This window comes from Pteropus medius, unplaced genomic scaffold, assembly GCF_902729225.1.
Source record: "Pteropus medius unplaced genomic scaffold, Ma_sr-lr_union100, whole genome shotgun sequence".
NCBI lineage: Eukaryota > Metazoa > Chordata > Mammalia > Chiroptera > Pteropodidae > Pteropus > Pteropus medius.
The window spans coordinates 20,983,365-20,998,538 of NW_024344378.1; the positions used below are offsets into that span (position 1 = coordinate 20,983,365).

The window sequence follows — 15,174 nt, forward strand, 5'->3', positions numbered from 1 at the left end:
TCTGTGGGTCAACGTAAAGGCGAGTGTTTCCACACTAGTCGCTTTCTGTTTCCTTATGTCATAAAATGGTCTTATACCATTGTATTCTGGGCTCAGGGAACTGCCAAGAGACCTAGACTTCTCAAAGTTACATTTGTCAAGTTGCCATGCAATCAAATAATCTACAAGGTAGGTATATTTAGAGTCTTACATCTGATAGCTTATCTTTTTCTGAAAATGCTGAAAGGATCAAGATCAGGATCTGTAATGCATAAGAAATGAAGAACAGGCAGGAGTAGGCCAGACTGGAATTGTTGCCCTATGGGAAAACAAAAAACAAAACAGAAAAAAAAAAAAAAAAAAAAAAAACAGAGAAAATGAGCCTTTCATTCAAATTAAGTCTAAACAGCTCACAGATGTCAATACTTGTGATTAAATCCTATATTGAATCCCCTAAATACAATTCAGTCCTGCAGCTCAACCTATTTTATGCCATTCACTCCAACTTAGAAGTTGCCTGGCAGTTTCTCCTCACATCACCCTCTCTTTCCTCCTTACCTGTAGCAGCATCCGAATCAGAGTCTGGAATTGGAAAGTATCACAGAGTATTGAGAGAATCCAGAATAAGGACAGGAACCAAGAGTCCTTCTGCACACACCATCGCCTGCTGTGTTGGATCAGCAAAACCAGGAGCTAGAGAGAAATTCACATCAAGTTCTGAAAAATGTTGTCACTGGTCAAGGATAAGAGGCAAAAAGGATGTCAGAAAACAAAGGAAGAAAGGAGAGCTGAAGGAGGAGATTGTTATACCTAATCTGGCCAGGCAGAAAGAACACAAATGCCAAACTGTAGATGTCCTCTCTGATGCCATCCGACTCTCTTTCAGGGCCTCTGAGCTCTCCCTTGGACCCCTTTACTGACCCCATCTCTATTTACCACACTTGAGTGGGGAGTTAGCCAAGAACACAAAGGGTCACCATCTGCATTTTAATGGAATTATTTTGAGAGCCAGAAGAACCTTTTCAAGACCAAAGGAAATTAATCTCCGGCACTACAGTTGTCAGCTGGGGGAGGCAGATTCTGCTGAATAGGTGCGAGGTGTCTGTATCATGATTTTCTAATAATAGCAGACGAAGCAATTAATAAAAAACAGCTTGCCTGTAATAGTTCACCTGTATGTAATTAATTAAATGCAAATTATTAACTAATTAGTTAGTTAGTAAACCAGCATTCTGGAAGGGGGGGAAAAAAGCTATAATTTGTAGCATTTGCCAACTTCTGTGGTATAAAGACTCCCACCGTGGTGGATTTCACATGATGTCACTAGATGCAGGGTTGAGAAGTGATGCACACAATCAGCTCTGTGACACTGCAGCTGCAGCACACCACACCACCAAGATCTTCCTTTATTTTATAACAGTGTTAAAACAACAATGCCTACAAGAGCCAGGCAGTCCATGTTACTGAGTGCAGTGAGTCTGGGGGACTGTACTGAGCACATACCTTGTCTCAGTATGGGGGCTACCCAATGCTAGCTGACTATTGCCCTGTGGGAACGTGGGCCCATAGTTGTCAGACATTCTGATTTTTTGAAAAAGACTGGAAATCCAAATAATTATGAGGCATCTTCTTCTTTTGAAATGATGGCATCTCAGAAGGAAATTTAACTTTGGGTGGTGAACACGCAATGCAATATACATATGGTGTATTATTGCATTGTACACTTGAAACTGATATAATTTTACTAACCAACATCACCCCAATAAATTTAATTTAAAAAACTATATAGTATCCCCCTCAAAAAAATGTTTGTTGAAGGAACATTAGCTTCTGTCATCAAGTTTATGCAAACAACTCTAGACTCAATGATCCACTGATTAGAGTCTACAGTCAATCAATTTAAAAACAGTATTTACAGCATTTAAGAAAATTATTTTACATTAAGAAATTTGGATTCTACAAATGATCCTTAGATGGCAAGATATGAGGGCATACGATATATATCTTAGACATTAAAGCTAGAACTTACTCTAGAGAGAAGGCTCTCTGAATTAATGTTTAAAAGAAGATGGAAAGCTAAACTTTGTTTCACCCCATTACAATCGAGCTTTGCCTCATCATAGGTCCCTTGAAAAAGGCAGACGAAATTGGACTTAATTTCATTCCAAAAGAGTAAATTTCAGTGAGATGACTGTGAGCAGAGAAAAGATAAACAAGGCAGAAGTGGCGATAGGCCTTACCCATGTGCCCAGGTAGAGGCTTGGATTGGTATATCTAATGGCAGGGACTGAGGCTTGTCCAGAGTCTTCTGTGAATACAAGAGCCAGTTCTATGGCTGCTAGAATAAAAAGAAACCCAACGAGCACCTGAGAAGGAAAAAAGACCACTGTTAGGAAGATTTCACCCTTTAGAATAAAATGGTTCCCAGTAATAGATGGTAAAAATGGTGTTCATGATTCAGATAACTCAATAAATATTTCTGGCATGAATGGATACACGTAATTCAAGCGATATAATAAAAGTCAAAGGATGCTGTGTTAAGTGTTTTTGAGGAATGTTGAATGTGATCGTTTTAAAATGCGCCCACAAATTTTTTGATATTCCTCCTTTCAAAAAGCAGAGCTTTGTTCCCATTTCCTTGAGTGTGGACTGAACTTAGTGACTTGCTTCTAATGAACAGAATATGGTGGAAGTGAGAATATGTGACTTCCAAGATGGAAAACAAGGTGGCTTCCTCCTGGTTCCCTCTCTTAGATCACTCACTGCAAGGAAAGCTACTAGCCCCATTGTGAGGGACTCAAGCAGCTCTACAGAGAGGCCACTTGGTAAGGCACTGAGACCTCCTGCCAAAGGCCATGTGAGCAAGTCACTGTAGAATCAGATCTTCTAGTCACAATCAAAACTTCAGATGACCTTAGTCCCAGCATATTAACTATAACCTCATTAGAGATCTTGAAACAAAACTCAGATACACTGCTCCCAAATTCTTGATGTGAGAAAACGGTGAGATAAAAATTTTATTGTGTTGCACAGCAATAGGTAACTAAGACAATAGTTAACAATTTGTTACACAGCAATAGGTAACTAATACAATAGTTTTAAAAGGGGGATCCCCCACCCCAATTGGGATGACATTATTACCTGTCTTTGGTCATTAGTCCCAGCTTTTTCACTATATAACCTTTGAAAATATTGCAAATGATTGCAACTATGTCATCCTAAGATGACTCCAAGCCAATCAGTATTTGTCCTGTAAGCTCATGAGTCATAATATATATTGTATTGTTTTAAAGTATCATCTCCACCCATTAAGATGGAAAATTACTACTTCCGCTGAGGAGTTCTACCAGTATCTTAGTCCTGAAAATGAAGATTTTTACTATCTCACCTACCCTCATCTTTTTCTACTGCCATCCATCTAACCCTACTCATTCTCATGTCTCATTCATCCAGAATGGCTAAGATACTGGGCCCTTTGTAATAAAAACCAGCCAAGGAGAGAGATGACTGCACCCTTAACCAATAGGACCAGTGCTGTTATTTAGAAAGGCATAGAGTCAAAGACATGTTAATAAGAGGAATGCATTTTTTCTAAAGTAAATAATATACTACACAGTACTGTGCTTACCGCACATGAGAATGTAAATTTTTTTTTTTTTTGGAAAAAAAAATGGCTTTTGAAGCGGTAAGTTATGTTAGCCTTCAGGTGAATTAGGAGATAAAATAGAGCAAGCACTCTTGAAGATGACTAGATAAAGAGAATACCAACCAGCGGACCATTCCCCAGGCCAAGGAAAAGGAGGGGGCCTTGCTATGGGTTTACATATATTAAACTCTGTACAAATTGATTAGAAATACATGGAGCAATCCATATCAAAAAGGACCAATTTATGTTATAAAGAATTCCTACAAAACAATATTAAAAAAAACAACAAACTAACAACCAATGCAAAAAATAGAATATAAATAGATAATTTAAAGAAAAAGAAACACAAAGGGCTTCTAAACTATAAAAAGATGTTTAACCTCACTAATAATAAGAGAGTGCAATTTCAAATTATGATCTACTGTTTTTCACTTAATTGATGAGCATAGATCAAAAAGTTTTATAATAAAAATTTGATGAGACTGAGGAAATTTCCTTGATGGAGGGAAATTTATACTATCTATAAAAATTTCGAGTCCACATACTCTTATCCCAGTAATTCCATTTTTAGGACTTTATCTTACAGACACACTCATAGGTGCAAAGCTATTTATTGCAGCATGGCTTATGATGGCAGAAGGTTAAAACTAAATTTCTATCATTTAGGGCACATAAATTATGGTACATCCAAATAACAGCATCTTAAGAAGTCAGTAAAAAGAAAGAAGCAGATCTTTATGTGCTAAAAATAGAAGATCTCTAAGACACAGAGAATGAGACACTAGCATTTGTGTGAAAAAAAAAAGTAGACAGGTATTTGTACAAACGTGAGCTGTTTATCTCTGGAACTGGTATTGATGGTTGCCAACTCCAACAGAATGAGTAACTAGAGTTATCATGTACCCTTTTGTACCTTTTAAAATTTCAACCCTCTGTAAATCATTTATTCAAAAGATAAACACCTCCATTTAGAAAAATGAGCAAGCGATGTGAACAGACAATTTGCAAAGGAAGAAATATTCTTAACAAATTTTAAAAAATCAGTTGCATTTAGTACTTGTAGAAATGCAAAGTAAAACAATAAGATGCTCTTTTTGCATATAAAATTAAAGAAACATAATATTATGTAATGCTAGCAAGAGTGCAGATAAATTCACTTTAACACACTTTTGGTGAGACTATATGTTGGCAAAAACCTTGCTAACTTATAAAAAATTTCCACTGCGTTTCAAAAATCTTAAACTGCTCATATACTTGATATAGTAATGCTACTTCTAGGAATCTATTCTGAGGACATAATCTGAATTGCAGACAAATATTTGTGCATAATAATGTTAACTGGAGTCTCATTTTTAATACTGGAGAATTTATAAAACCTAAACTAATCCAAAATGTGGTGGAAGGGTGTAGAGAGAAGTTTATGTTGCAAGAGCTGATAAAATAAGTATGGTATACTCATGTGATGAACAATTTTGTTAGTCATCAAAATTTCGTCGAAAAATAATGTTAACCCTTGAAAATGCTTTTTATATCAGCTCATGTAAAAAAAAGTAGACTACAAAATTGCATATCTAATGAGTTCAATTATGTTTTTAAAATATTCATAGAAAAAGACGGGTGTTTCCAGTCCAAGATGTGAGGTTTCATACACTTGTTTACCTCCCATCCTTCCCTATTCCATTGAAATGATGATGAAGTACCCAAGAAATAAAGCCATGATAGCACGAAAATATGAATGAAGAAAGCTGAGCTCAGTAGACCAGATAAGTTTTAGAAGACAAAAAACAAATGTATCAACAGTGACGGGCAAAAGCAGAGAAAACCGTGGCCCAAAACACACACAAGAAAAGGCAACAGTGAAAGGGGGGCCTGAGATAGACATTACTGGTTGCTGTGCTGGTATCTTCAGTCTGCCCGCCAGATTCACTCTCCACTCTTGTCCCTTCAGATCTACAGTGCTAACACTTTGCTGCTAAAGCCCTAGATCTCTTTGTAAATACAACCTCTTTACACTATCCTGTTTTGCCTGTTTCCTATTGGAACTCTGACTGATAGAGTTGCCTCCTCAAAGCCAGTCTTTTCTTCCTAACAAACCCCCTTTCGTAAAATATTTACCCTAGTCAGCTCAGATATATGCTTGGTTGGAATCTGGACCTACTTGCAACCCCATGAGGTGAGTTAAAACCAGTTATGATGGTCCCATTCCCCTGGGCTGTGACTGCTTTAGCCATGGCCATGTGACACAATTCTGACCAAAGAGAATTGGGGGACAGCTTGTGGGAACTAGCTTGTGGGGCCTTTTGGGAAAGGTTTAATTCTCTGATCAAAGTGATACATAGATCCAGAAGATAAAGAACTCTTTTTAAGTCAATAATAAAAGGATACAAATAACTCAGTTTAAAAATGGGCAAAGGATTCATTCAAAGAAGGTATACAAATGGCCAAAAGCATACAAAAAAGATGTTCGACATCATTAGTCATTAGGGAAGTGAAAATCAAAACCACAATAAGACACTATTTCACACCTACTAGGATAACTACAATCAAAAGAGGGAAAATAACAAGTATTGGCAAGGATGAGTACAGCAGTCCCCACTTATCTTTAGAGGGATATATTTCAAGACCCCCGGTGGATGCCTAAAACTGCAGATACTACTAAAACCTATATATACTGCTTTTTTCGTATACATACATAAACTTTATGGCTTCTCTGTGTCATATCTGAATTGCCAGCATCACTATTCTTGCACTTTGGGGCCATTATTAAATAAAATAAGGGTGACTCTACACAAGCACAGTCCAATCTAGTAATCCAGGTGGCTACTAAGTGACTAATGGGGTGGGTAGCCTATGAAGCGTGGATACAGCTGGCCAAAGGGATGATTCACATGTTGGACAGAGATGGAGCTGGATGACTAGGGATTTTATTATGCTACTCAGAACAGCATGCAGTTTAAAATTTATGAATGGTTTACAGAGTTACAATAGAGTTACCATATGACTCAGCAGTTCCACTCTTAAGTATATATCTGAGAAACAGAAAACCTATGTTCACCCAAAAACCTGTACACAAATGTTCCTAATATCATTACTCAAAATAGAAAAAAATGGAAACAACTGAAATGTCCATCAACTGATGAGGAATGGATAAACAAAATATGGGATTCCCATACAATGGTATGCTACTCAGCCATAAAAAGGAATGAAATATTGATATATGCTACAACATAGAAGAATCTGGAAAACAGTGCTAAATGAAAAGAGCCAGACTCAAAAGACCACTGATTTTAGGATTCCATTTGTATGTGAAATATCCAGACTAGGCATATATAGAGATGGAAAGCAGATCTGTGGTTGCCAGGGGATAGCGGAGGAGGGACTGGGGAGGGACTGGGAAGGGCTGTTTAAAGAGGGGTACAAGGTTTCCACTTAGAGTGATGAAAAAGTCCTGGAACTAGATAGTGGTGATGATTCCATAACATGATGAATGTATTTAATGCCACTGTCTTGTATACCTTAAAATAGTTAAAACAATAAACTTTATCTTCTGTGTATTTTACTACAATTTTAAAAAAACTTTCAAGAAAATGAAGTACCGATTCATGCTACGACACATATAAACCTTGAAAATCTTATGCTGAATGAAATAAATCAGACACTAAAGGCTACATATTGCATAATTCCAAATATATGAAATGTCCTGAGCAGGTAAATTCATAGAGACAGAAAGTAGATTAGGAGTTGTCAGGGCCAGGGGGACTGCCGAAGGAGGGTGGAATAGGGTGTTACTGCTTAAGGCACAAGGTTTCTTTTTAGAGTGATAAAAATATTCTGGTATTAGACAGTGGTGATGGTCGTACAATTCTGTGAATATACTAAAAACCACTGAATTATATACTTTAAACAAGTGGCTTTTATGGTATGTAGATTATATCACAATAAAGCTATTTTTTTTAAGTGATACATGAGGGCATGTGGCCTCTTAATCTGCCTCTGGGCACTGACCTGAGGGTGTGATGCCTGGAGCTGCTGCAGCCATCCTGTAATTATGTGCTAGCTCGATAACTGGCTTGATGTGCTGAGGTTATCAGAAAAAAGATGAAAATAATCAGCTACCTGTTGATGTTGTTGAGCTGCTACACTAACATATGCTGGAACTGCACTACTTCTGAACTTCTTGTTATGTAAGATAATAAATTCTTTATTGTTTAAACCAACAAACATGACTTGGAGGTGAGAGAGTCTTAACTGATATAAATCTGTTTTTTTGTTGTCAGCCCTGGAAGTGAATCAGAATGGGAAACAGGACAGAAATCATAGTCTTAATTGAAGTTCTGTGTCCAGAACTGATATAGTTCTGCCAGTCACTTTCTTCTCTCCCCCACGACAACTCATCATTGCAAATCCGCTGGCAGCAAACTATATTTGCCACCATTACCCCCAAATAGGCTAAAAGAGAAGTATTCTCTAAAGAAATTGAATCCTTTCCCTGAAGAAGACCCAGTAGATAGTGTAGGTATTTGGTGCCCCAGAGGAGTAATTTCATCCAGAGTAAGCTCATTTGGTACACAGTATGGGTGGAGAGGTACAGCTCAGGTACCTGCTCCTGGAGGAGGCTGGTAAGTCCAGACAGTCACCCAAGACTCATAGCTCACAAGCAGTCCTCCCACCAAGAAGAGGCCAGCTGGAGAAGCAGACATATAGCAGAAAAGGGACCTATTTCAGCCGCATATGTTCATTAATATATTAACAAAGGGAAGACTAATAGCCACCAGAAAGTTGAGGAAAACCAGCACTAGCAAAGAAGACAGCCAAGATAATTAAACAGAATAATTGCTTCTGGGATGAAACCAACAAAAATTATTAAATGCATAGAAGAGAATTTTAAATTATTTTAAAATTCATGTCCTAAGAGAAATATGAAAGTAGGTGCTGTTAAAAAGAAAAAGTATATTCAGACATTAAAAAGAATTCTTAGAACTCAAACTCACAACTGCTAAAATAAAGGCTCTTTAGGACAACTGGGAGTAATAACGGGGACATCTTTCAGAACACAGAGGAAAAGAAATTTTAAAAGGAGAAGTTGAGAAGGAGGGTCAATTCAGAGAGTCCAACATTCATCTACAAGAAGTTCTGGAGAGATGAAATTTCAAAATTGGAGGAAAAAAAATGAAAGGAGTAATATATATAAATTTCTCAGAGATAAGAAAGACATGAGTTCTTAGGTTGAAAGTGTAGAACCCATTAAATGAAAAAAGACCCACGTAAACAGACTCTCATGAAATTTCAGGACATCAAGAATAAAGAGGACAAAAGCTTCTAGAGAGGATAAGGAATGAGAAAAATCCTAATTTGGTAGGATAGGATGTGGGAGAACAATATAATGTTATCTTCAGAGTTTTAAAAAAAAAGATGATTTTTGAACATAGCATTCCATATTCAGATGAACATTTTCAGAAAATAAGGACTTAGAGAGTTTATTTAGTGTTGCTCTTTCTGAAAACTTTATTTGAGGATATTCTCCAGATCCAAGAAATTTGGGGGCACTAATGCTCTCATCTTAAAGAGGCATCAAGATGTAGAGTCTATAATTGATGGCAGATTATTTTTAGATATAAAGGTAACCAACTGGAGAAATGAAAATAACCATACAAAACTAAAAGGCTGAGAAAAAGAGGAGAGGAAAAGGAAGTTGGGAGGTGGGTCATGAGCTAAATTTCTTCTTTTAGAGAGGGCAGAAATAGATTTTTTTTTTCGAAGTTGATTGATCAAGAAATATAGGTTTAAACATACTATTTGCAGACATGAAAGTAGCCATCAAAATAATTTTAAATGGAGGCCTGGACAATGGGACTGGAAGGTAGGGAGGTGAGAAAGAGACTTTCTTTTTTTTTTTTTTTCTTAAGAGAGTGGAAGGAAATACAGTAAATGTTAACAGGAGTATATCAGAGTGATACAATTATCAATGGATTTAATTTTATTCTTATTTCTCTAGAGTCTCCAAACTTTCTATAACAACCATGAATTATTTCAGTAATCAGGAGCATACACAAGGTTTTCTTATTTAGGATCAGGGAATCTTGTGGTTGTTTAATGATTACCAAGTCCTTAATAGTGTTTGCCCTTGATCTCTGATTTATTGGAGGAGCTTCAAGTCATTAAGAGTTGACTAAATTCAACTTCCTAAGGAGATACAATCTCGTTGGTATTTAAAAAAGAAAGGAGAGTGGTTTGGCCATATTTAATATCTCTCCATCTCTGTACAGTCCTCCTTTTCTCAGCACTTTCTGAATGACGAGTCCCTCTGGTTGAATCTTCTACCCATTGCAGAGAGTGTCCACTTCCACCACTTCCATGGCAGACACATATCTAACTTCAGTTTCAATATTTTCAGAGACCATATCTCCCAGCAATCCATTCTCTTATCAGACAGTTATTATTAAAAAACGCTTCTGTATATTTAGCCAAAGTCAACTTCCCTGGAACAACCTCCACCTACTTACCTTGATCTTGCTCCCTGAAACTTTTCAGAACAAGCTAGGCAATCTTCTATGTCATACTTCTGCAAATACTTGAAGATGATTCCCACATCTCACTGGCTCAACACCAAGTTCTTTTTTGCTGTACATCTTGCTTATACCGCAGCACTTCCACAACCTTCAGAATCAAATTCCTCTTTTGTTCCCCTAGGACTGACTATGAGCTCATTCATTCATTCATTCATTCATTCATTTTGTAATTTAATTTATTCAGTTACCTATTGTGCATCAGATCCTTTCAGTTAAGGATACACATTTAAACAAATAAACTTGCAGAGTCTCTCACCAGCTTGCTTGAGCAAATTGACTTAGTTCAGATGAGGTAAACACTACACTAGTGACCAAACAAGAACAGTAGTAACAACAGTTCAGGAGATCAAGAGAGGAACTAATGGTCTCAAGGCAGGTAGAAGAGGAAGCAGAGAAATAAAATCAAGTCGAGGAGTGAGCTAAGAAGAAGGTTCTCATAGAAGAAGTGAAGTTTTAATTTGCGAGGAATGATACTTCTAACTTTTTCAGAGAAGAAACTAATTATTTTGAAATTTTTAAGAGGAAGCTAATCTGTGTCTGTCACTTCCAGGATGGAGAACAAAAAAGTGAAGTATAAATTATAAATGGAGCTCCTGAGATTATGAGCAAGGGTGAATGAATTATTCACTACAGAGAAAAGAAAACCTAATACATTGCCTTTCTTTTTCTCCATAGAGCTTTGTGTTTATAAAAGTTAAAAAAAAATGTGATATATCCAAAGAGTGGAATATTAGTCATCCATAAAAATAATTGAAGTACTGATATATGCTACAACATAGATGAACCTTGAAAACCTAATGCTAAATGAAAGAACCCAATCATAGAAGACTATATATTACTGTATGACTCCATTCATATAAAATGTTTAGAATAGAGAAATGTTTAGAATAGAGACAGAAAGATTAAGGGAACAGGGAGATAGTTTCCTAAGGGGAACAGGGAGATAGTTTCTTTTTGAGGGAATAAAAATGTTTTAAAGTTGACCGTGATGATGGTTACGCATATCTGTGAATATACTAAAAATAGAATTGTATTTAAATGAGAGAATTGTATGGTACATGAATTATATCTCAAGAAAGCTGTTTTTTTTTTTAAGCTAATTAATAGCTCTGATTAGGATGGGATGCTGATTTACTCATTTACCCAAGCTTTTCTTGGACACTCCAGAAAATGGCAGAATCTCTCTAATTTAACTGACTCCAACCAAAGGCTCTGACTCATCCCCAAGGGTAATGAAGCACATTGCTCAATGTTCATGGTCTGACACACTCTTGACTCAACTCCTTAGAGTGCATTTAATATCAACATTCGACAAATGCCTGCTGAGTAGTAGGCTCTGCCCTGGGCACATAGGTCAACAGGGTAGAGAGTGATCCTGCCTTAGACTCTCAGAGACTGTTCTTTTTCTATCCAGAGCCTGACAAAACCCAGCCCTGGCCTCCACCTCAGAGTGTCAGTGTAAATACTGCTTCCTTTGGCCAAGTTCCCTCTTTTTAGAGTGCAGGTAACCTGAGGTTATTGGACTGTGTGCTCATAGAATGCCATGTTTAATTTGCCTTCCTAAAACCCTGTTTAAAGATCAGGACAGATTGGGGTGGGGGAAAACCCTAGTGAAAAGAAGCAGATGGTGGATTTTATGAATTAGCTTTACAGCGTCAATTGAGGGTCTTTCATTTCCCATAAGACCCTTTCTGCATTAATTGCTGCAGCCGGCTAAGGAACTCCTTCCTCCTTTCATCCCTTCTGGGCTCTTTCTTGCAGCCCTTGTCCTTTCCATTATTTCTCTACTCAGGCAAGTCACTGTGAGCACTCACCATTCTTTCCTGTACTGTGAGTGATCATCTAGACCTCTGGAAAACTTCGGGAGAATGAAAGCCCTATTTCAGATCCAAGTTTGGGGAGATGAGCAATGGTGGTTAGACTGCCTGAATGGTGCAGAGGACACGTCATATAGTACATTTTCACCTCACAGTAGGTGCCAACTGAATTACAGTCTCCTGATTTATTAGAACAACTTATAGGAAATCCAGTGTTCGCTTCTCAAATACTGAAAAGACAATAACTACGTATTTGACTGACTGAGTATCCATCATTGGTATTTAGGAAGTCTACTATTCATAAGATTTCTGAGTCATTATTCTTTTATAGAAATCAAAGTCACCTGAACGAAAAAATACAGCAAGGGACCAGTGAGGCATAGGGCAGGTAGAGAGAGGGACACTCAGAACATGGCTCTACCTCAGACAGCAGCACCTGGGAAAGCTGGTTAAAGACAGGGAAGAAGACATTTTAACCACCAAGAAAATGTCTCTATGGTGTACCAAGGAATTAGTTGGAAAATAGTGTCGTTTCCATACCTGCTTAGCAAGGTAGAGTTTGGTTGTAGAAGATCTCTTGGTTCTGGATCTATATATGTGGAGAAGCTGCCAAGGGGCCAGAAGCCAAAGGAAGCCCAAAGGAATCCATACCAGAACAGTTTGCTCAAAACAAAGTGGCAGGTCTGCCTCCGGGCTATCCAGCAATGAGGAGTTCTGGGGGACCAAAAATGCAAAGATTGTTGGCTACATGCATTTTTGAAGACAGAAGCCCAGCCCTAGCTCACACCCTCCACCCCAAACCCTGTTTCCAAAAATTTAACTCAGTTCTATATCCACATTCATCCTGATCCTTTAACTAGCTGTATTTTCCTATTCATCTCCATTAATATAAATTCGCCATTTAATGACATTTAATGACTTTTCTGGCCAACCCAACCTCGAAAGGTTTTTCTTCCTGTGATTTTAAGAGAGTTTATCCACCAGTTAATCTGAGTAAACTTCATCACTATATTTGTCAAGTTGTGGAGAAAAGAGGGATTGTTCTCCAATCTGAAGGAGAGAATAGTTCCCTGGGATATAAAAACTTCTTATCCTAGTTTTTAGCACTTGTTGGACTCATTGGCAGACATTCAAACAAACATGCAGGCAGCAGGCAGGCAGAATGCTTAATCATACTATGATATTTAGACTCCTATAGCCCGAGGGCTTATGCTGGAACCTGAGCGGGCCTTCAGCCCGGGAGCAGCAATGACACTGTCAGGCGGAAGGCTTATCTGTACTAGTCTTTACACTCTGCAATAACCAAAAGTGTCCTTGTAAGATGAGGGTGGAGGGTACCAGTTCTTATATCTGAGTCACATGAGAGTAGATTTTTCTCTCCCAATAAATATTTTTCTATTGTTTTGTAGGACTGTTTGCACAGATTCTTTAAAGAAGAGGTTGAAGTGCCTGATTGAGATGATCTGTTAGGTAATCCTCGGAGAGAATTCTCAAAGTTGGCCTATTAAGCCCCACCTTCCTGGGGTATACTTGTCCTATCCTTTAGGGCCCTGGGCCCAGATTCTTCCTAAGACAGGAAATGCTGCCCACGTGCTCTGCTACCTCATTCTTGCTCTTCTTATCTCTCCATAAAGTTATCTAACGTTAGAATTAAAAAGGCTTATCTAAGATAGTTAAACTATTTTAACAATTGCTCTGGATGATTCCAATAAGGATGCTAGGAATTTGCAGATCACATTTTCTCAAAAACACTAAATCCAAGGTCCCTTCTCATTCTCTATTCCATTTGTTGCTCACCCTGTTTATCTTGAAATTCGCTGCTCAGTGGACCACTGTCTCAGTGCTCAGATGCCCAGATTTGTATCCCTGGCCTCAACTTCCAGTCCATATCATTAACTGCCAGTTCCTCTAGAACATAGCATTATCATTTCAACATCAACGTATCTCAGCAAGACTCAATCGCAGACCTTTGCTTCTTCCTCTCACCCCACAAACTGAAATTCCCTCTCCTAACATTAATGAAATTGGAAGGCTTTTTTTCTATTTCTCCTTAGAGAGACAATTTTGTACCTAGCTTGTTCAAGAAAGGAGTCTGAGATACGATAAACATGTTATAAAATAAATATATTACTCTCCTACATAGAATATCCTCTGAAGATATGATTTTCTAAAACAAGCAAAGCAAAGCAAAACAAAACACCCTGAGCTTTCAACCAACTACACATCTAACTTTTCTGGTTCTTACTGGTGGCCACTCTAGGCTAATATACTACTTGTTCTGAGTTTGAGAACAGAATAAGTATCATTTCTCACCCAAAAAGTGGAGTTGCAGAACTTCTCCATGATGCCTGGAGCGCTTCTGGAAAGAAGACTCTCGTATGACTGTTTTTATTTACTCTTTTCCTCAGTGAAGGTGGAAGGTAAGTAGCATTAGCAATGAGTTGTCTCCCATTCTGATGTTCCAACTAAAGGCGGGTATCCTGACCTTTCATCCCAACCATTTAATCGTTAACCTTGCTTGAGAGTATGTTTAGGTGATTCTCGTGGATATACATGTGACTAAGAAAACCTAGAGACAAGTAGACTCATTAGTTTTCACAAATATCAGAAGCCTTCGTAAGTGTAAGCATAAAAGGAACCACTGAAAGATGTCAGCAGAGCTGACAGACAGCTGAATGGAGGAGCCTTTCCTTCTGGGGACCCACGACCTAAAGAAAGAAGCATTAGTGCAGCGGCAGGCACCCCTAAATGTGACATTTCACTTCTGTTTAAGGCCTTACAGTTCACAGAAATGTGAAATATGCTACTCCTCCACATTTTTAATTAAGAACATAGAACTTAAAATGTGATTAAAACTAGTGTAAACTTTGAAAAACCCAGGTTATAAAATAGTATATTTAATGTGAACCTACACATATATAATTTAGGCATTTATGTAACAAAATGTTAGCTGTAGGATTGTGGGTAATTTTTATTTTCCTTTTTACTTGTCTGTATTTTCGGATTTTTCCGTAATTATCAGGTGTTATTTATGTAATAATATTTTTAAAGCAAATTTTTGTGTGTTATGGTAAAAAAACACATATTATAAAATTTATCATCCTAACCATTTCTAAGTGTACAGTTCAGTAGTGCTAAGTGTATTCACATTGTTGTGCAACCA

The 15,174-nt window shown here is 37.6% G+C and overlaps 1 protein-coding gene across 1 annotated transcript in view; it reads right to left on the reverse strand.

Annotated features, from left to right (window-relative positions):
- Positions 1–14,486, reverse strand: part of ABCC2 (ATP binding cassette subfamily C member 2) — a 53,606-nt gene extending 39,120 nt beyond the window's left edge. The window contains exons 1-5 of the mRNA XM_039871529.1: positions 14,325–14,486; positions 12,552–12,725; positions 2,220–2,345; positions 538–672; positions 191–298 (exon numbers count right to left, since the gene is read on the reverse strand). Of these exons, the coding sequence (XP_039727463.1) occupies positions 191–298; positions 538–672; positions 2,220–2,345; positions 12,552–12,725; positions 14,325–14,354 (573 nt within the window). The 5' untranslated portion in view covers positions 14,355–14,486. The remainder of the gene's footprint in view (positions 1–190; positions 299–537; positions 673–2,219; positions 2,346–12,551; positions 12,726–14,324) is intronic.
- Between the last annotated feature and the right edge of the window lie 688 nt (positions 14,487–15,174).